At 42.2% G+C, this 13,073-nt stretch overlaps 2 protein-coding genes across 2 annotated transcripts in view; one reads left to right on the forward strand and one right to left on the reverse strand.

Annotated features, from left to right (window-relative positions):
* Positions 1–2,868: 2,868 nt before the first annotated feature.
* Positions 2,869–13,073, reverse strand: part of ECHDC2 (enoyl-CoA hydratase domain containing 2) — a 234,551-nt gene continuing 224,346 nt past the window's right edge. The window contains exon 11 of the transcript XR_010750259.1: positions 2,869–2,922. The gene's annotated coding sequence lies outside the window, so the exon portion shown is untranslated. The remainder of the gene's footprint in view (positions 2,923–13,073) is intronic.
* Positions 9,461–13,073, forward strand: part of ZYG11B (zyg-11 family member B, cell cycle regulator) — a 92,674-nt gene continuing 89,061 nt past the window's right edge. The window contains exon 1 of the mRNA XM_066376333.1: positions 9,461–9,662. Coding sequence (XP_066232430.1) covers positions 9,633–9,662 — 30 coding nt within the window. The 5' untranslated portion in view covers positions 9,461–9,632. The remainder of the gene's footprint in view (positions 9,663–13,073) is intronic.

A 13,073-nucleotide genomic window follows, 5' to 3' on the forward strand; every position in this document is an offset into this window, starting at 1 on the left:
CTCCTCCCTGTGCTTTATGCTAGAAGTTTGGACACCCTTCATCTTCCCTCCTTGGTTTAAAATTTTAAGCTCTGCTGTGATTCCTTATTCTGTGGAATGCAATTCAACTTGATGTTTGAGTCAGAAATAGCTAAAGCCACCTTTATGCTAAAACCAGTAACTTTAGGGCTGAAAAGAAGATTTAACTGCCAAACTGCTTTCTTCTCCCAGAAGTTTCATTATGTGTTGGGGAATAAAGAAAGGAAACAGAAAACACTAGGGAGGTCATTTATAGATTAAGTGAATAATAGCAGATATATTTTAAAACTAATGTTCTTTCTCACAATAAACACGTTTTGTGCCTTTATGCAACTCTCTGAAACATATTTTACAAGCTGTAGGAGTTAACCTTATTTATTTATATTAAAAGACAGGAAAAACCAGGAAGAACTTATAACATATTTGAAAAACAGAGCATGGTGCCCTGGCCAGATAGCTCAGTTGGTTAAAGCGTCATCCCGAAGCACAGAGCTGCCGGTTTGATCCCCAGTCAGGACACATACAGGAGCAGATTGATGTTCCTGTCTCTGTCTCCCTCTCTCTCTCTCTTTAAAAAAAAAAAAAAATACAGGCCCTGGCCGGTTGGCTCAGTGATAGAGCGTCGGTCTGGTGTGCAGGAGTCCCGGGTTCGATTCCTGGCCAGGGCACACAGGAGAAGCGCCCATCTGCTTCTCCACCCCTCCCCCTCTCCTTCCTCGCTGTCTCTCTCTTCCCCTCCCGCAGCCAAGGCTCCATTGGAGCAAAGTTTGCCCGGGCGCTGGGGATGGCTCTGTGGCCTCTGCCTCAGGCGCTAGAATGGCTCTGGTTGTGGCAGAGCGACGTCCCAAGATGGGCAGAGCATCGCCCCCTGGTGGGGATGCCGGGTGGGTCCCGGTCAGGCGCATGCGGGAGTCTGTCTGACTACCTCCCTGTTTCCAACTTCGGAAAAATACAAAAAAAATAAAAAATAAAAAAATACAATGAACATTAAAAAAAAAATAGAGCATGGTAAAATGTAGTCTTACTAGAGACCTCTGCCTCAGCCTGATTACTCATGTACAAAGGTTCATTTTACATCACTATACTTATAGGTCCAAGGAGTTTGTTTCCTTTCTGTACAAAACCTTCTGTTCATTGTTCCTTTTTAATTAAGACAAGATGAGAAGATACTTAAATGATTTTTAATCCACATTTCTCTTCTCTGGAGACATAATTTCTGATTCCACAGTCGCGAGTTTTCACCAGCTCTCCCATGACATCTTGGAGCCACCATGTGAAAAGGGTTTCCCAAGCACAGCCTGATATCTCAAAGTTTCTGTGGCCCATGTTAGATATTAGCTTTCTCTGTACCCTGAGGCATAAGCACCTAGAGAAAGAAAGGCATTGGCTAAATAAGTACAGAGCCAGAACGTTAGAATTAGTTGAGACTTTGACCTGGTAGTGCCTCAGGACATTTTATAGATGATCAAAACAACCCAGAGAATGATTTGCCCAAGGTCTCAGTATCTCAGGAGTCCAAGTGGCCTTAATTAAAGATACCGAATCCCACCTCCCCTGTGTCAGAGCAGGGACTAGAATTCAAGCCCCTGACTGCTGGAACAGTGCTCCTTAGTCTCATCCTGAGACAGTACACTTGTGCTTCAACAGCAGTCCAGAGAGGTAAAAACAAAACAAAACAAAATAATTGTTTTTCTGCTCAAATTGTCCTCATTTGCCTTCTGGTATCTGATAGAAGACACTAGGAAAGAAGGAGAGTGTAGGAGAGTGGTTCTCCGGTTCCTTCTTAGACCAATGTCATGAGCATCTTTTGGGAATGTGTTAGTAATGCAAAATCTTGAGCCCCAACCCTAACCTAACGGATCAGAAACCCTGGGGGAAGGCCCAGAAAACCAACAGGTGCTCCAGCTGACTGTGATAGACACTAGAAGTTGATGATGGATTATAGTAGAAAATTCTGCATTAGAAGGATCTCTTCACCTAAATTTCTCTTAGAGAGAAATTCCAGTCCCCTCCAAGGCTGTGAGGTAGTGGAATGAGCTCTGGGGTCAGATTTAGCCCTGCCACAACTCCTATCTCTAAGCCTGTGTTTTCTCAGCTGTCAAATTAAATAATAACCCCTTCTACCAGTCCCAGGGGACTGTTATGAAGATTAAACGTGAGGTTGGCTAATAAACTGCTTTTCTAAAAAACTGTGTGCTATGACTTTGTGAGGGACTGCTAGAGTTGTATCTGGATTGCTACTTATACCTTAAGAAAAAAATCTCTTTGATACTGCCTAGCTCTATATGGAGAGTAACCAGTCCACCAACCAGTGAACTCTTAATGGGTAATTCTTATTGGAAACTTCCGCCCTGAGTCTTGGGTTCTGATGAGTAGTTGGAATGGAGCTCAGCACTTCATGCTCAAGAATAGCCAGCTGAAATTTCATCATACTCAGTGAGTTTGTTTTGCCCTTATTAAATTGCTAAGGAGGAGCTTGTTTATTTTTAACTGGGAGTCCTTTTCATTATTCAACAAAGTACAAATTACAGTAGACTTTTAGAATGGTCCCCTCCCTTAAAGATTCAGGGCACTAAATACTACAAGTAACAGGAAATCCTGCCTTGGAAATAAGTGAGCTCTATTGAAATTACTATTCCTTTGCTTTTGCATTTAATTTTTTTGAACCACTGACTTTTAGAATTAGAAAGAATCTTAACAATCATCAATTCTGTTTTTTTACTCCTTATAGAACTCTCTGTCATATCCCCAACATTTCATTAATTTGCCCCTTCTTGTACTATTCTGGTAACCAGGAATTTACTATAAGTTGCCCATCCCATGTAGAATAGTTCTTGCTCTTAAAATACTTTTTAAAAAAATTTATTTTATTGACTTTAGAGAGAGGAAGGGAGAGAGTGTGCCCTGACCAGGGATCAAACCTGAAACCTCTATGCTTTGAGACAATGCTCCAACCAACCAAGCTATCTGGCCAGGGCTCTTGGAATACTCTCACCTTTGTTGAACTGAAATCTACCTTTCTATAGTTCCCATCCCCTCTTTGTCTCTAGCTTTATGTTCTAGAGCAAAATGGAATTGATATTCTCTTCATAATAACAATATCAGCGATAATTAAAATTATGAAGAAATATTTCAATTTCTGTAAACAATTCAGATCTTGGAGAAATAAATTATTATAAGCCCTGAATAACTTAAATTCAGTCTTGATTATAGTTAGAGAACAAAAGCCAGAGCTTTAATAGCAAAAAAATTTTAAAGAATACAAGTTTTTGAGAGGGCAGAGTACTGAATTACCATTAATTTTTGTTTATATAGATAAAAGACTAGTGTATAATTATATATCATTTATCATTAAATTTAAGTTAAAGCTATACTTACTCTGGATCTTTCCTTGTAAAGTTGAGTTTCTATATTTATCAAAAGGATCAGAGCTTCCCAGTAATATCTAAACGTTTATTTTAGTAGTTCCTGTTGGAATCCATGGGAGTCCGAAAGACCAGAGTAACAGGCTTTATTGAAAGGAAGAAAGGAACCCTGCCGGACACTTCTCCCGGGGAGAAGAGCACTGGTTACAGACTATGGGGCTAGTTATATAGTGTTTGGAAGAGCCTGAGGGGATACTGAGGCAAAAGTCCTGGTATGTCCAGAATGCTCCTCCTTGGGGGGCTTCGAGCATGTGGGTGTTGTATCAAAAGTCCTGATATGTCTGGAGCCCCTCCTTGGAGCAGCTTGTCAGCTTCTTGGAATTTCTCTGTCTCAGGGGTGATAGTCCAGTAAGGGTGAGGTCTGACAGATAAGTGGAACATCAAGAAGGTAGTTTGGGGCCCTGGCTGGTTGGCTCAGTGGTAGAGCATCAGCCTGGTGTACAGGAGTCCTGGGTTTGATTCCCGGCCAGGGCATACAGCAGGGGCGCCCATCTGCTTCTCTACCCCTCCCTCTCTCCTTCCTCTCTGTCTCTCTCTTCCCCTCCCGCAGCCAAGGCTCCATTGGAGCAAAGTTGGCCCGGGCGCTGAGGATGGCTCTATGGCCTCAGCCTCAGGCGCTAGAATGGCTCTGGTTGCAACAGAGCAACGCCCCAGATGGGCAGAGCATCGCCCCCTGGTGGGCGCGCCAGGTGGATCCCGGTCGGGCGCATGCGGGAGTCTGTCTGACTGCCTCCCTGTTTCCAACTTCAGAAAAATACAAAAAAAGAAAAAAAATTAAAAGATACAGCCTTGGCTGGTTGGCTCAGTGGTAGAGCGTTGGCCCGGCGTGTGGAAGTTCCGGGTTTGATTCCCAGTCAGGGCACACAGGAGAAGTGCCCATCTGCTTCTCCACTCTTCCCCCTCTCCTTTCTCTCTATCTCTCTCTTTCCCTCCTGCAGCCAAGGCTCCACTGGAGCAAAGTTGGCCTGGGCGCTGAGGATGGCTCTATGGCCTCCACCTCAGGCAGTAAAATGGCTCTGGCCACAACAGAGCAATGCCCAGATAGGCAGAGCATCACCCCCTGGTGGGCATGCCAGGTGGATCCTGGTCGGGCACACGCGGAAGTCTGACTGCCTCCCCACTTCTAACTTTGGAAAAAAAATACAAAAAAAAAATTTTAAAGATACAAAAGGTTAGCCTGACCAGGCGGTGGCGCAGTGGATAGAGCGTCGGACTGGGATGCAGAGGACCCGAGTTCAAGACCCCGAGGTTGCCAGCTTGAGTGGGGCTCATCTGGTTTGAGGAAAAGCCCACCAGCTTGAACCCAAGGTCACTGGCTCCAGCAAGGGGTTACTCGGTCTGCTGAAGGCCCGTGGTCAAGGCACATATGAGAAAGCAATCAATGAACAACTAAGGTGTTGTAATGCGCAATGAAAAACTAATGATTGATGCTTCTCATCTCTCTCCGTTCCTGTCTGTCTGTCCCTGTCTATCCCTCTCTCTGACTCACTCTCTGTCTCTGTAAAAAATAAAAATAAATAAAAAAAATTGTGAAAAAAAAAAAAAGATACAAAAGGTTATACTATGAAAAGTCTTTTTTCAACCTATTTCCTGCCATCCAGTTGTCCTCGCTAACTGCAATCAGATAATCAATGATATCAGTTTTTGTTAAACTTTTCCAGGGATATTTTTTGCACATATAAGCAATTATGAGTATATATTGCTACCACCATTTCTTACAAGATCAATAGAATGCAATATACATTGTTGAGGACATAGCTTTTTCACTTAACAATAGATCTGGAAGATTTTATATCAATATACAAGAAACTATCTTCTTTTTTATGGCTGCAGAGTATGCATTGTAGAAACACACCATTATTTGACCAGTTTATTAGTAAACTATTTATTAATGTTTATTAATAAACATTTGTTTCCAATCTTTTGCTACTACAAACAAAACTTGTACATATAAACATGTGTAGATTAATTTTTAGTAGTAGAATTTTTAGTTAAAGACAATATTCATTTAAAAATTTGATATAGTATACTACCACTGAATTGTTCTCCATAGAACTTGTTGCAATTTACACTCTCACCAACAAAAGGAGAGTATGTTCAAACTTCCCCCTCACCACACAGTGTCTTATCAGTCTTACAGATCTTTCCATCTGATAGGTGGAAAATTGTAATTCAAAGAAATTCTAATTGCATTTCTCTTATTATGAGTAAGAGTGAGCATATAAGAGCCATTTCTATTTCTTTTTTTGTTCATATTTTTTATATTTTTTTCCACTATGAGTTTTTGTTCTTACTCTTTTCAGCTCTGTATATAAATATGAAAATTACCCATTCTCCTATGTCATGAAATGCAAATATATATATAGTTATTTTTTACCTTACTGTTTTTAAGATGCTTATAAAATATCTTACAGACGTTTAAAAATTTTTACAGGCCTGACCTGTGGTGGTGCAGTGGATAAAGCATCGACCTGGAAATGCTGAGGTCGCCAGTTCGAAACCCTGGGCTTGCCTGGTCAAGGCACATATGGGAGTTGATGCTTCTAGCTCCTCTCTCCTTTCTCTCTCTCTCTCTGTCTCTCCCTCTCTTCTCTAAAATGAATTTTTTAAAAATTTTACATACATAGTTGAATTTATCAGTATTTCATAGCATCTAGGTTTTGTTTTGTACCCTGTACTTTGAAAGACCTTCCTTACTTTAACATTATAAAAACTCTTTCCATGGTTCCTTCAAGTACTATATTTCCCCACATATAAGACGCTCCCATGTATAAGAAGCACCTTAATTTTGGGGCCTGAATTTAAAAAAAAAAAAGAAGGTATTACATAAAGTTATTGAACTCAAGTTTTATTCACCATAAAATTTGTACAACTCCTCATCTCTGTCAAAACTCCCATCCATTAGCTTGTCCTCAATTGTGTCTGATGACAAATCACTATCTTCAACAATGAGCACAAAAACAAGTGTGAAAAAGTGGGAAATGCAAGTAAAAAACTACAACCACTGTATAAGACACACCCAGTTTTTAGACCTCAAAATTTATTATTATTATTATTATATATATATATTTAGTGGCAGAGACAGAGAGAGAGCAGAGAGAGGGACAGATAGGGACAGACAGGCAGGAAGGGACAGAGATGAGAAGCATCAATTCTTCATTGCGGCTCCTTCGTTGTTCATTGATTGCTTTCTCATATGTGCCTTGACCGGGGGCCTACAGCAGACCGAGAGACACCTTGCTCAAGCCAGCAACCTTGGGCTCAAGCCAACGACCTTGGGCTTCAAGCCAGTAGCCTTTGGGCTCAAGCCAGAGAGCATGGGGTAATGTCTATAATCCCATGCTCAAGTCAGTGACCCTGCACTCAAGCTGGTGACCTTGGGGTTTCAAATCTGGGTCATCTGCGTCCCAGTCCAATGCTCTGTCCACTGTGCCATTGCCTTGTCAGGCAAGACCCCCAAATTTTTTTTAAAAGGGTGCATCTTATATATGGAGAAATGCGGTATACATTTAAGTCTTTGATGCATTTTAACTTTATCTTGGTGAATAATGTGAAGTGTAGATCCAAGTTAAATTTTTCTAGATGACTATCCAGTTATTCTAACACCAAATATAATTTCACCTTTTTTTTTTTGTATTTTTCTGAAGTTGGAAACGGGGAGGCAGTCAGACAGACTCCCGCATGCGCCTGACCGGGATCCACCCGGCACACCCACCAGGGGGTGATGCTCTGCCCATTTAGGGCATCGCTCTGTTGCAACCAGAGCCATTCTAGCGCCTGAGGCAGAGGCCACAGAGCCATCCTCAGTGCCTGGGCCAACTTTGCTCCAATGGAGCCTTGGCTGCAGGAGGGGAAGAGAGAGACAGAGAGGAAGGAGAGGGGGAGGGGTGGAGAAGCAGATGGGCGCTTCTCCTGTGTGCCCTGGCCGGGAATCGAACCTGGGACTCCTGCATGCCAGGCCGACGCTCTACCATTGAGCCAACTGGCCAGGGCCTTCATCTTTTTTTTTTTACTCGCTTGAAATTGTACCTTTACCATACATACTAAATTCCTATATATATATATATATATATATATATATATATATATATATTTGTGTTTGTGTGTGTGTGACACAGAGAGGGACGAGAGGGACAGACAGAAAGGGAGAGAGATGAGAAACATCAATTCTTTGTTGTGGCACCTTAGTTATTCATTGATTGTTTTCTCATATGTGCCTTGGGCTACAGCAGAATGAATGACCCCTTGCTCAAGCCAGCGACCTTGGGCTCAAGCCAGCAACCCTGGGCTTCAAGCCAGTAACCTTTGGGCTCAAGCCATGGGGTCATGTCTATGAGGATCAAATAATTTAAAAATCTGATCTAGAGTAGTTAAACTCATAGAGACAAAAAGTAGAATGGTGGTTGTTAGGGGCTGTGGAGAGGAGGCAACAAGGTGTTATTGTTTAATGGGTTCAGAGTTTCAGTTTTGCAAGATGAAAAGAGTTCTGAAGCTCCCTGATGGTTATAGTAGCACAGCAACTTGAATGTACTTAATGTCACTGAATTGTTCACTTAAGAATGGTCAAAATGTTTTTCTTTTTTAAATCTGGGCTTACATTTTGTATGTCTGTTTTAGAATTTATTTTCTAATAATTTTTATTACATTTTCCAAAATTATAGGTTTGTAACTGATTGTGAAAAAAAGAAAACCAAATCAAACCTTTTAGCCCAGAAGGTTTGAGAAGAACTGAGGAGAGTTTGGCCTTTGATAAAACACAAATCATTAGTAAGAAGGAAAGGAAGGCAGAGTATAGGAGCTGAATTAGAGGCAGAGCGACTTATAGGTGGTTGGAAGTCATGGTGGCTAGTTGGAACTTGTAGATGTCTTCTATTTTTGCCTCATTTTCTTAGTGAATTGGTAGTAAAACAATCGGTTAAGTGAGGATAAGGAAAGAAGGATTGAAGAGAGAGATGTGAAATAGTTATCTAGTAGGCTGGGAAAGAACTGGAAAAAAGTAGCAGAATAGCCAAACATTAAGGACCTATTGAGGATAATGGTATCAAATTTAAAGGGAGACCAATCATTTCAGTTAGTGTGGTTTTGGATTTTTCCCCACTCCTTCCCCTTTGTCAGTTCTGTTGCAAGTTCAGGATTGGACTTTTGTCAGGTGAGGAGGGAGGAGCTGGAGCAATGAAGGCTAATATCTAGGAATGATTTTCATGATGGACAGTATGAACTGTTCAAGAAAGGAAGTGAGGATACAAGGTAGTGTGAGGAATAGTGAAAAGGGACTGGGATCAGTGGGTATCAAGTCTTGGTGGTGTTGAAGAATTTCTGGAGTTGGGTATTAGAAGAAGAGAGGTACAAAGGAAGGAGTTTGTGGTGGGAAAGTTGGATGATTAAAATTGTGACTTTAGAGGGGTTACAATTATAGATAATGAAAAGATCTAAGGTATGAGCAAGGAAATGAGAGGCTGAGGCAAGGGTGATCAGAGAGGAAGCTGAGAAGCCAGGGCATTGGAAGAATCATTTAAGAGAATTGAAATCACCAGGAATTATGACAATAGTAATGAATGACAATGAATCAGAAATACAGGGGTCTATAGGTGACAGAAAGAAGTGCTATCTGACCAGATAGCTCAGTTGGTTAGAGCTTCGTTTGTATATGCCAAGCTTGCAAGTGGATCCACAATCAGGCCAGACAAGAATCAACCAATGAATGCATAAATAAGTGGAATAACAAATCCATGTTTCTCTCTCCCCCCCCCCTTCCCACTTCCTCTCTCTCTAAAATCAATCAATAAAAAAATTTTAAATGAGTGTTCTACTTTCCTGTAATGACATAATATTTAAAACCCTTATTTTTAAAGGAAGTTTAGGACGAGAGGGTGTAGTTCTTTTAAGGGTCTCAGGAGGAGAGAAGCCAGCGGGCGGGTTACAGACTCCATTGGATGAGTCTGCGCAGTGAGAGTGAAGGCGGAGCTAAATTTGGGCTCGTGCGCGAGGGCGGGGCCTCGCGGGGGCGGAGTCTGCGCTCCCGGTCAGGCTGGCGGTGTGGGTGCCGCACTTCTAGCTTCTGAAGGAGAGGCCGAGGCCTGGGCCGAGCCCGGAGCCGCCGCTCACCGAAGCCTCCTGGAGCCCCCGCGCCGGCTCAACCTGGGGGCGGGCTTTGGCCCAGCCCGCCGCCGAGCCCAGGACAGAGGCTGCATGCCTGAGGACCAGGCCGGCACCGTCATGGTAAGGGAGCAAGGCCTGCCTGAACCGCAGCGGTCCGCCACCCTGGCTCCCGCAGGCCTGCCCTTTTCTAGCCCTGGTGCCGGCTCTGCGCCCTGCCTTTACCTCTCCCCCTGTTCCCGCCCCCTCGGTAGCCCGCTCCTCCTTCCCCGGTGTTCCCCGGCCACCTGCTGGGGTGACATTCCCCCTTTTCTCTTTCCTCCCCAGTGACACCCTTTTTGAAATCACCCCCCAGTGACAGCCTCTTTCGCGCTCCCCTTTGCCGCCCCCTCCTCGTCCTTTAACCCGACCCTTCCTTTTCTTCTCTACCATTTTGCCTTTATCTTTATACTTGCCTCTTTTCCTCATTTTTCGTTCCTGCTCTTTGATCTCGCTGCTTACCGCCTTTCATCATTTCATCTTCACTGCTCTCTCCTTTCCCTCTCATTTCACCCCTTCGTCCTCTACCATCCACATTTCCTCTCCCCTTTATCCGCCTCCTGTGTCGTCCCGTCGTGTGTCCGTCCCCCCCCCCCCGCCCCCCCCAACCCGGGCTCACTGCTGTCCCCGTTTCCTTCTCCAGGTTTCAGGGGTCTAATAAGCAGGAACGATTATTTGAGGACGACTGCTTCCCGGGAGCTGTCGGGATGGGAATTCGTTGGTTTTCTTCCTTTTGTTTTTGTAGAGGGGAAGGGCGATATTGGAGGTATTGGAGAGAGCCTCAAAGCCTTAGTGTCATTGCAAAACCTGAATGATAGTGTGTATTGGAGTGATGGAGTGAGGCCAGCATGCATACTATGACCTTATGAGCTTTGTAGCCTTTTGACAGAAATAACTAAAAATGTTTTTGAAATGTATTTTTATTTTGCGGGTCTTTTAACATGGAGGTACAATTTGGAAAATTTTAAAATATTTATTTACAGGTTTGACTATTGCTCAGAACAAATGGTTTGTTTTTATTTGGAGGCAGAGACCAGGGCTTCTAAAGACTGAAAAATCAGCTTGGTAGTCAGACTGTGACAGTTCTCCCTAATACCTTCTTATGCCTTAATTTGTTTTGCCCTCTCTGAATTTAGTTGGGAGATCCTTATATTTGCAGTTTTTCTCCTTCTTGTTTTGAAAAAAGTTGAGACCAGTTGGCTTTTCATTGAGTTGGGTCAAACTTGGTTTATGATACATTTAATGAACATGTTTCTCCATCATATACAGCAATCTATATTTTGTTCTCTGTGAGAAGTAAGACATTCTAGTCAAATCTAAGTCCTGGTAATCATGAGCTCCTAGGAGTTTAGTTGAATTCTTTTCCCCACCCCATCTGTTTTTTTTTAGAAAGGTGGTTTATAATGAAATAATTTAATTATTGAACTTTCCCTAACTCACTGATTCTGCGTTTTGGGGTTGTCATTCTTATGTGTCTGACTCCACAACAACTTCTAGGCAGCAACTGTGTCTTACTTATTTCAATCATTCCCATTGCCCACTTAAATATGATGGGAATATGTTCTGAGAAATGCATTGTTAGGTTATTTTGTCATTGCTCGAACACCATAGAGTGCACTTATACAAACCGAGCAGTATAGCCTACTACACATCTAGGTAAACTATTTGATACACCACCATTTGACGGAAATGTCATTATGCAGTATATGACTGTAGTTGAGATGTCTAAGATGGGTTCACAGACTTTACCATAAATCAGAATCAACTGGAGAGATTGCATGCTGCCACTTCTGGAGTAGGATTTGAGAGTTTGCACTTCTAATAAGTAACCTATGTCATACTTATGTTCCTGGTCTCTGAACCACACTTTGAGAACTTCTAGTTTAAAATATAGTCCTTTTTTATTCATCTAACAATTTTTTTTTTTTTTTGGTGCTGCTGACTGTGTTGTCATTGGGATATTACAAATAATAAAACAGATATGGTCCCTGTCTTTTTGTATTAATATTTTATATGTGTGGACAATATAGCCATCAAGTGAAAAGAGTAATTTAAATGTAAAGAGTGCTAAGAAATGAAAAGTTGTGGGATCAGGGTATGTAATAGTCAGGGATGGTTTCCTAGAGGAAGAAAACTGAAGGATTAAATTACAGGAGTTGTGCCTGACCTGTGGTGGCACAGTGGATTAAGCATTGACCTGGATTACTGAGGTCGCCTGTTCAAAACCCTGGGTTTGTCTGGTCAAGGCACATATGGAAGTTGATGCTTCCTGCTCCTCCCTCCTTTGCTTTTTCTCTTTCTCTCTTTCTCCTCTAAAATGAATAAAGTCTTTGAAAAATCTTTAAAAAAATTAATAAATTACAGGAGTTGTGTTGTGGAAAACCAGATAGAAGAAATAACACATGTGAATGACCTGTGGTAATATTCTCTATTGCCAGTTTAACTCTGCATATTCTAGAAGTTTCAGCTAAAGCAGGGGTCGGGAACCTTTTTGGCTAAGAGAACCATGACCACCACTTTTTTTTTTTTAAATTTTTTTATTTATTCATTTTAGAGAGGAGAGGGAGAGACAGAGAGAGAGAAGGGGGGAGGAGCTGGAAGCATCAACTCCCGTATGTGCCTTGACCAGGCAAGCCCAGGGTTTCGAACCAGCAACCTCAGCATTTCCAGGTCGATGCTTTATCCACTGCACCACCACAGGTCAGGCCCAACACCACATATTTTAAAATATAATTCCGTGAGAGCCATACAATGACCCGTGTACGTTACGCAGTAGCCAATAAAAATTTGGTGTTGTCCCAGAGGACAGCTGTGATTGGCTTCAGCCACCCACAACCATGAACATGAGGTAGGAAATGAAGGATTGTAATACATGAGAATGTTTTAAATTTTTAACATTTTTTTTATTAAAAATTCATCTGCAAGCCAGATGCCATCAAAAGAGCCACATCTGGCTTGTGAGCCATAGGTTCCCGACCCCGAGCTAAAGGAATTAAAAGAAATCCCTTATGCCCTACCCACACCTCAAAAAAGAAAACACTATTCATAGTTCTCTATTATATAATCTTCTTTCATAGAATATATATCAATTATTTATTTATTATTATTTTTTATTTGTTCATTTTAGAGAGGAGAGGGAGAGACAGAGAGAGAGAGAGAGAGAGGAGAGACAGAGAGAGAGAGAAGGGGGGGAGGAGCAGGAAGCATCAACTCCCATATGTGCCTTGACCAGGCAAGCCCAGGGTTTCGAACCGGCAACCTCAGCATTTCCAGGTCGACGCTTTATCCACTGCGCCACCACAAGTCAGGCAGAATATATATCAATTATAATTTTATATTTATTGATCTGTATACAACCCAAGACTATAAAAATCATTGATCTAGAGGTGGTTTTTGACCAGCTGCTAAGTAAGGGCCAGGGATGTTCTAGGCATTGGGGTTACAGTAAGTAAAAAGAAAAAAGACATGGTCCCTGTGGAGGGAGGAGGTAGACAA

Source organism: Saccopteryx leptura, chromosome 3, assembly GCF_036850995.1.
Source record: "Saccopteryx leptura isolate mSacLep1 chromosome 3, mSacLep1_pri_phased_curated, whole genome shotgun sequence".
In the NCBI taxonomy this organism is placed as follows: Eukaryota; Metazoa; Chordata; class Mammalia; order Chiroptera; family Emballonuridae; genus Saccopteryx; species Saccopteryx leptura.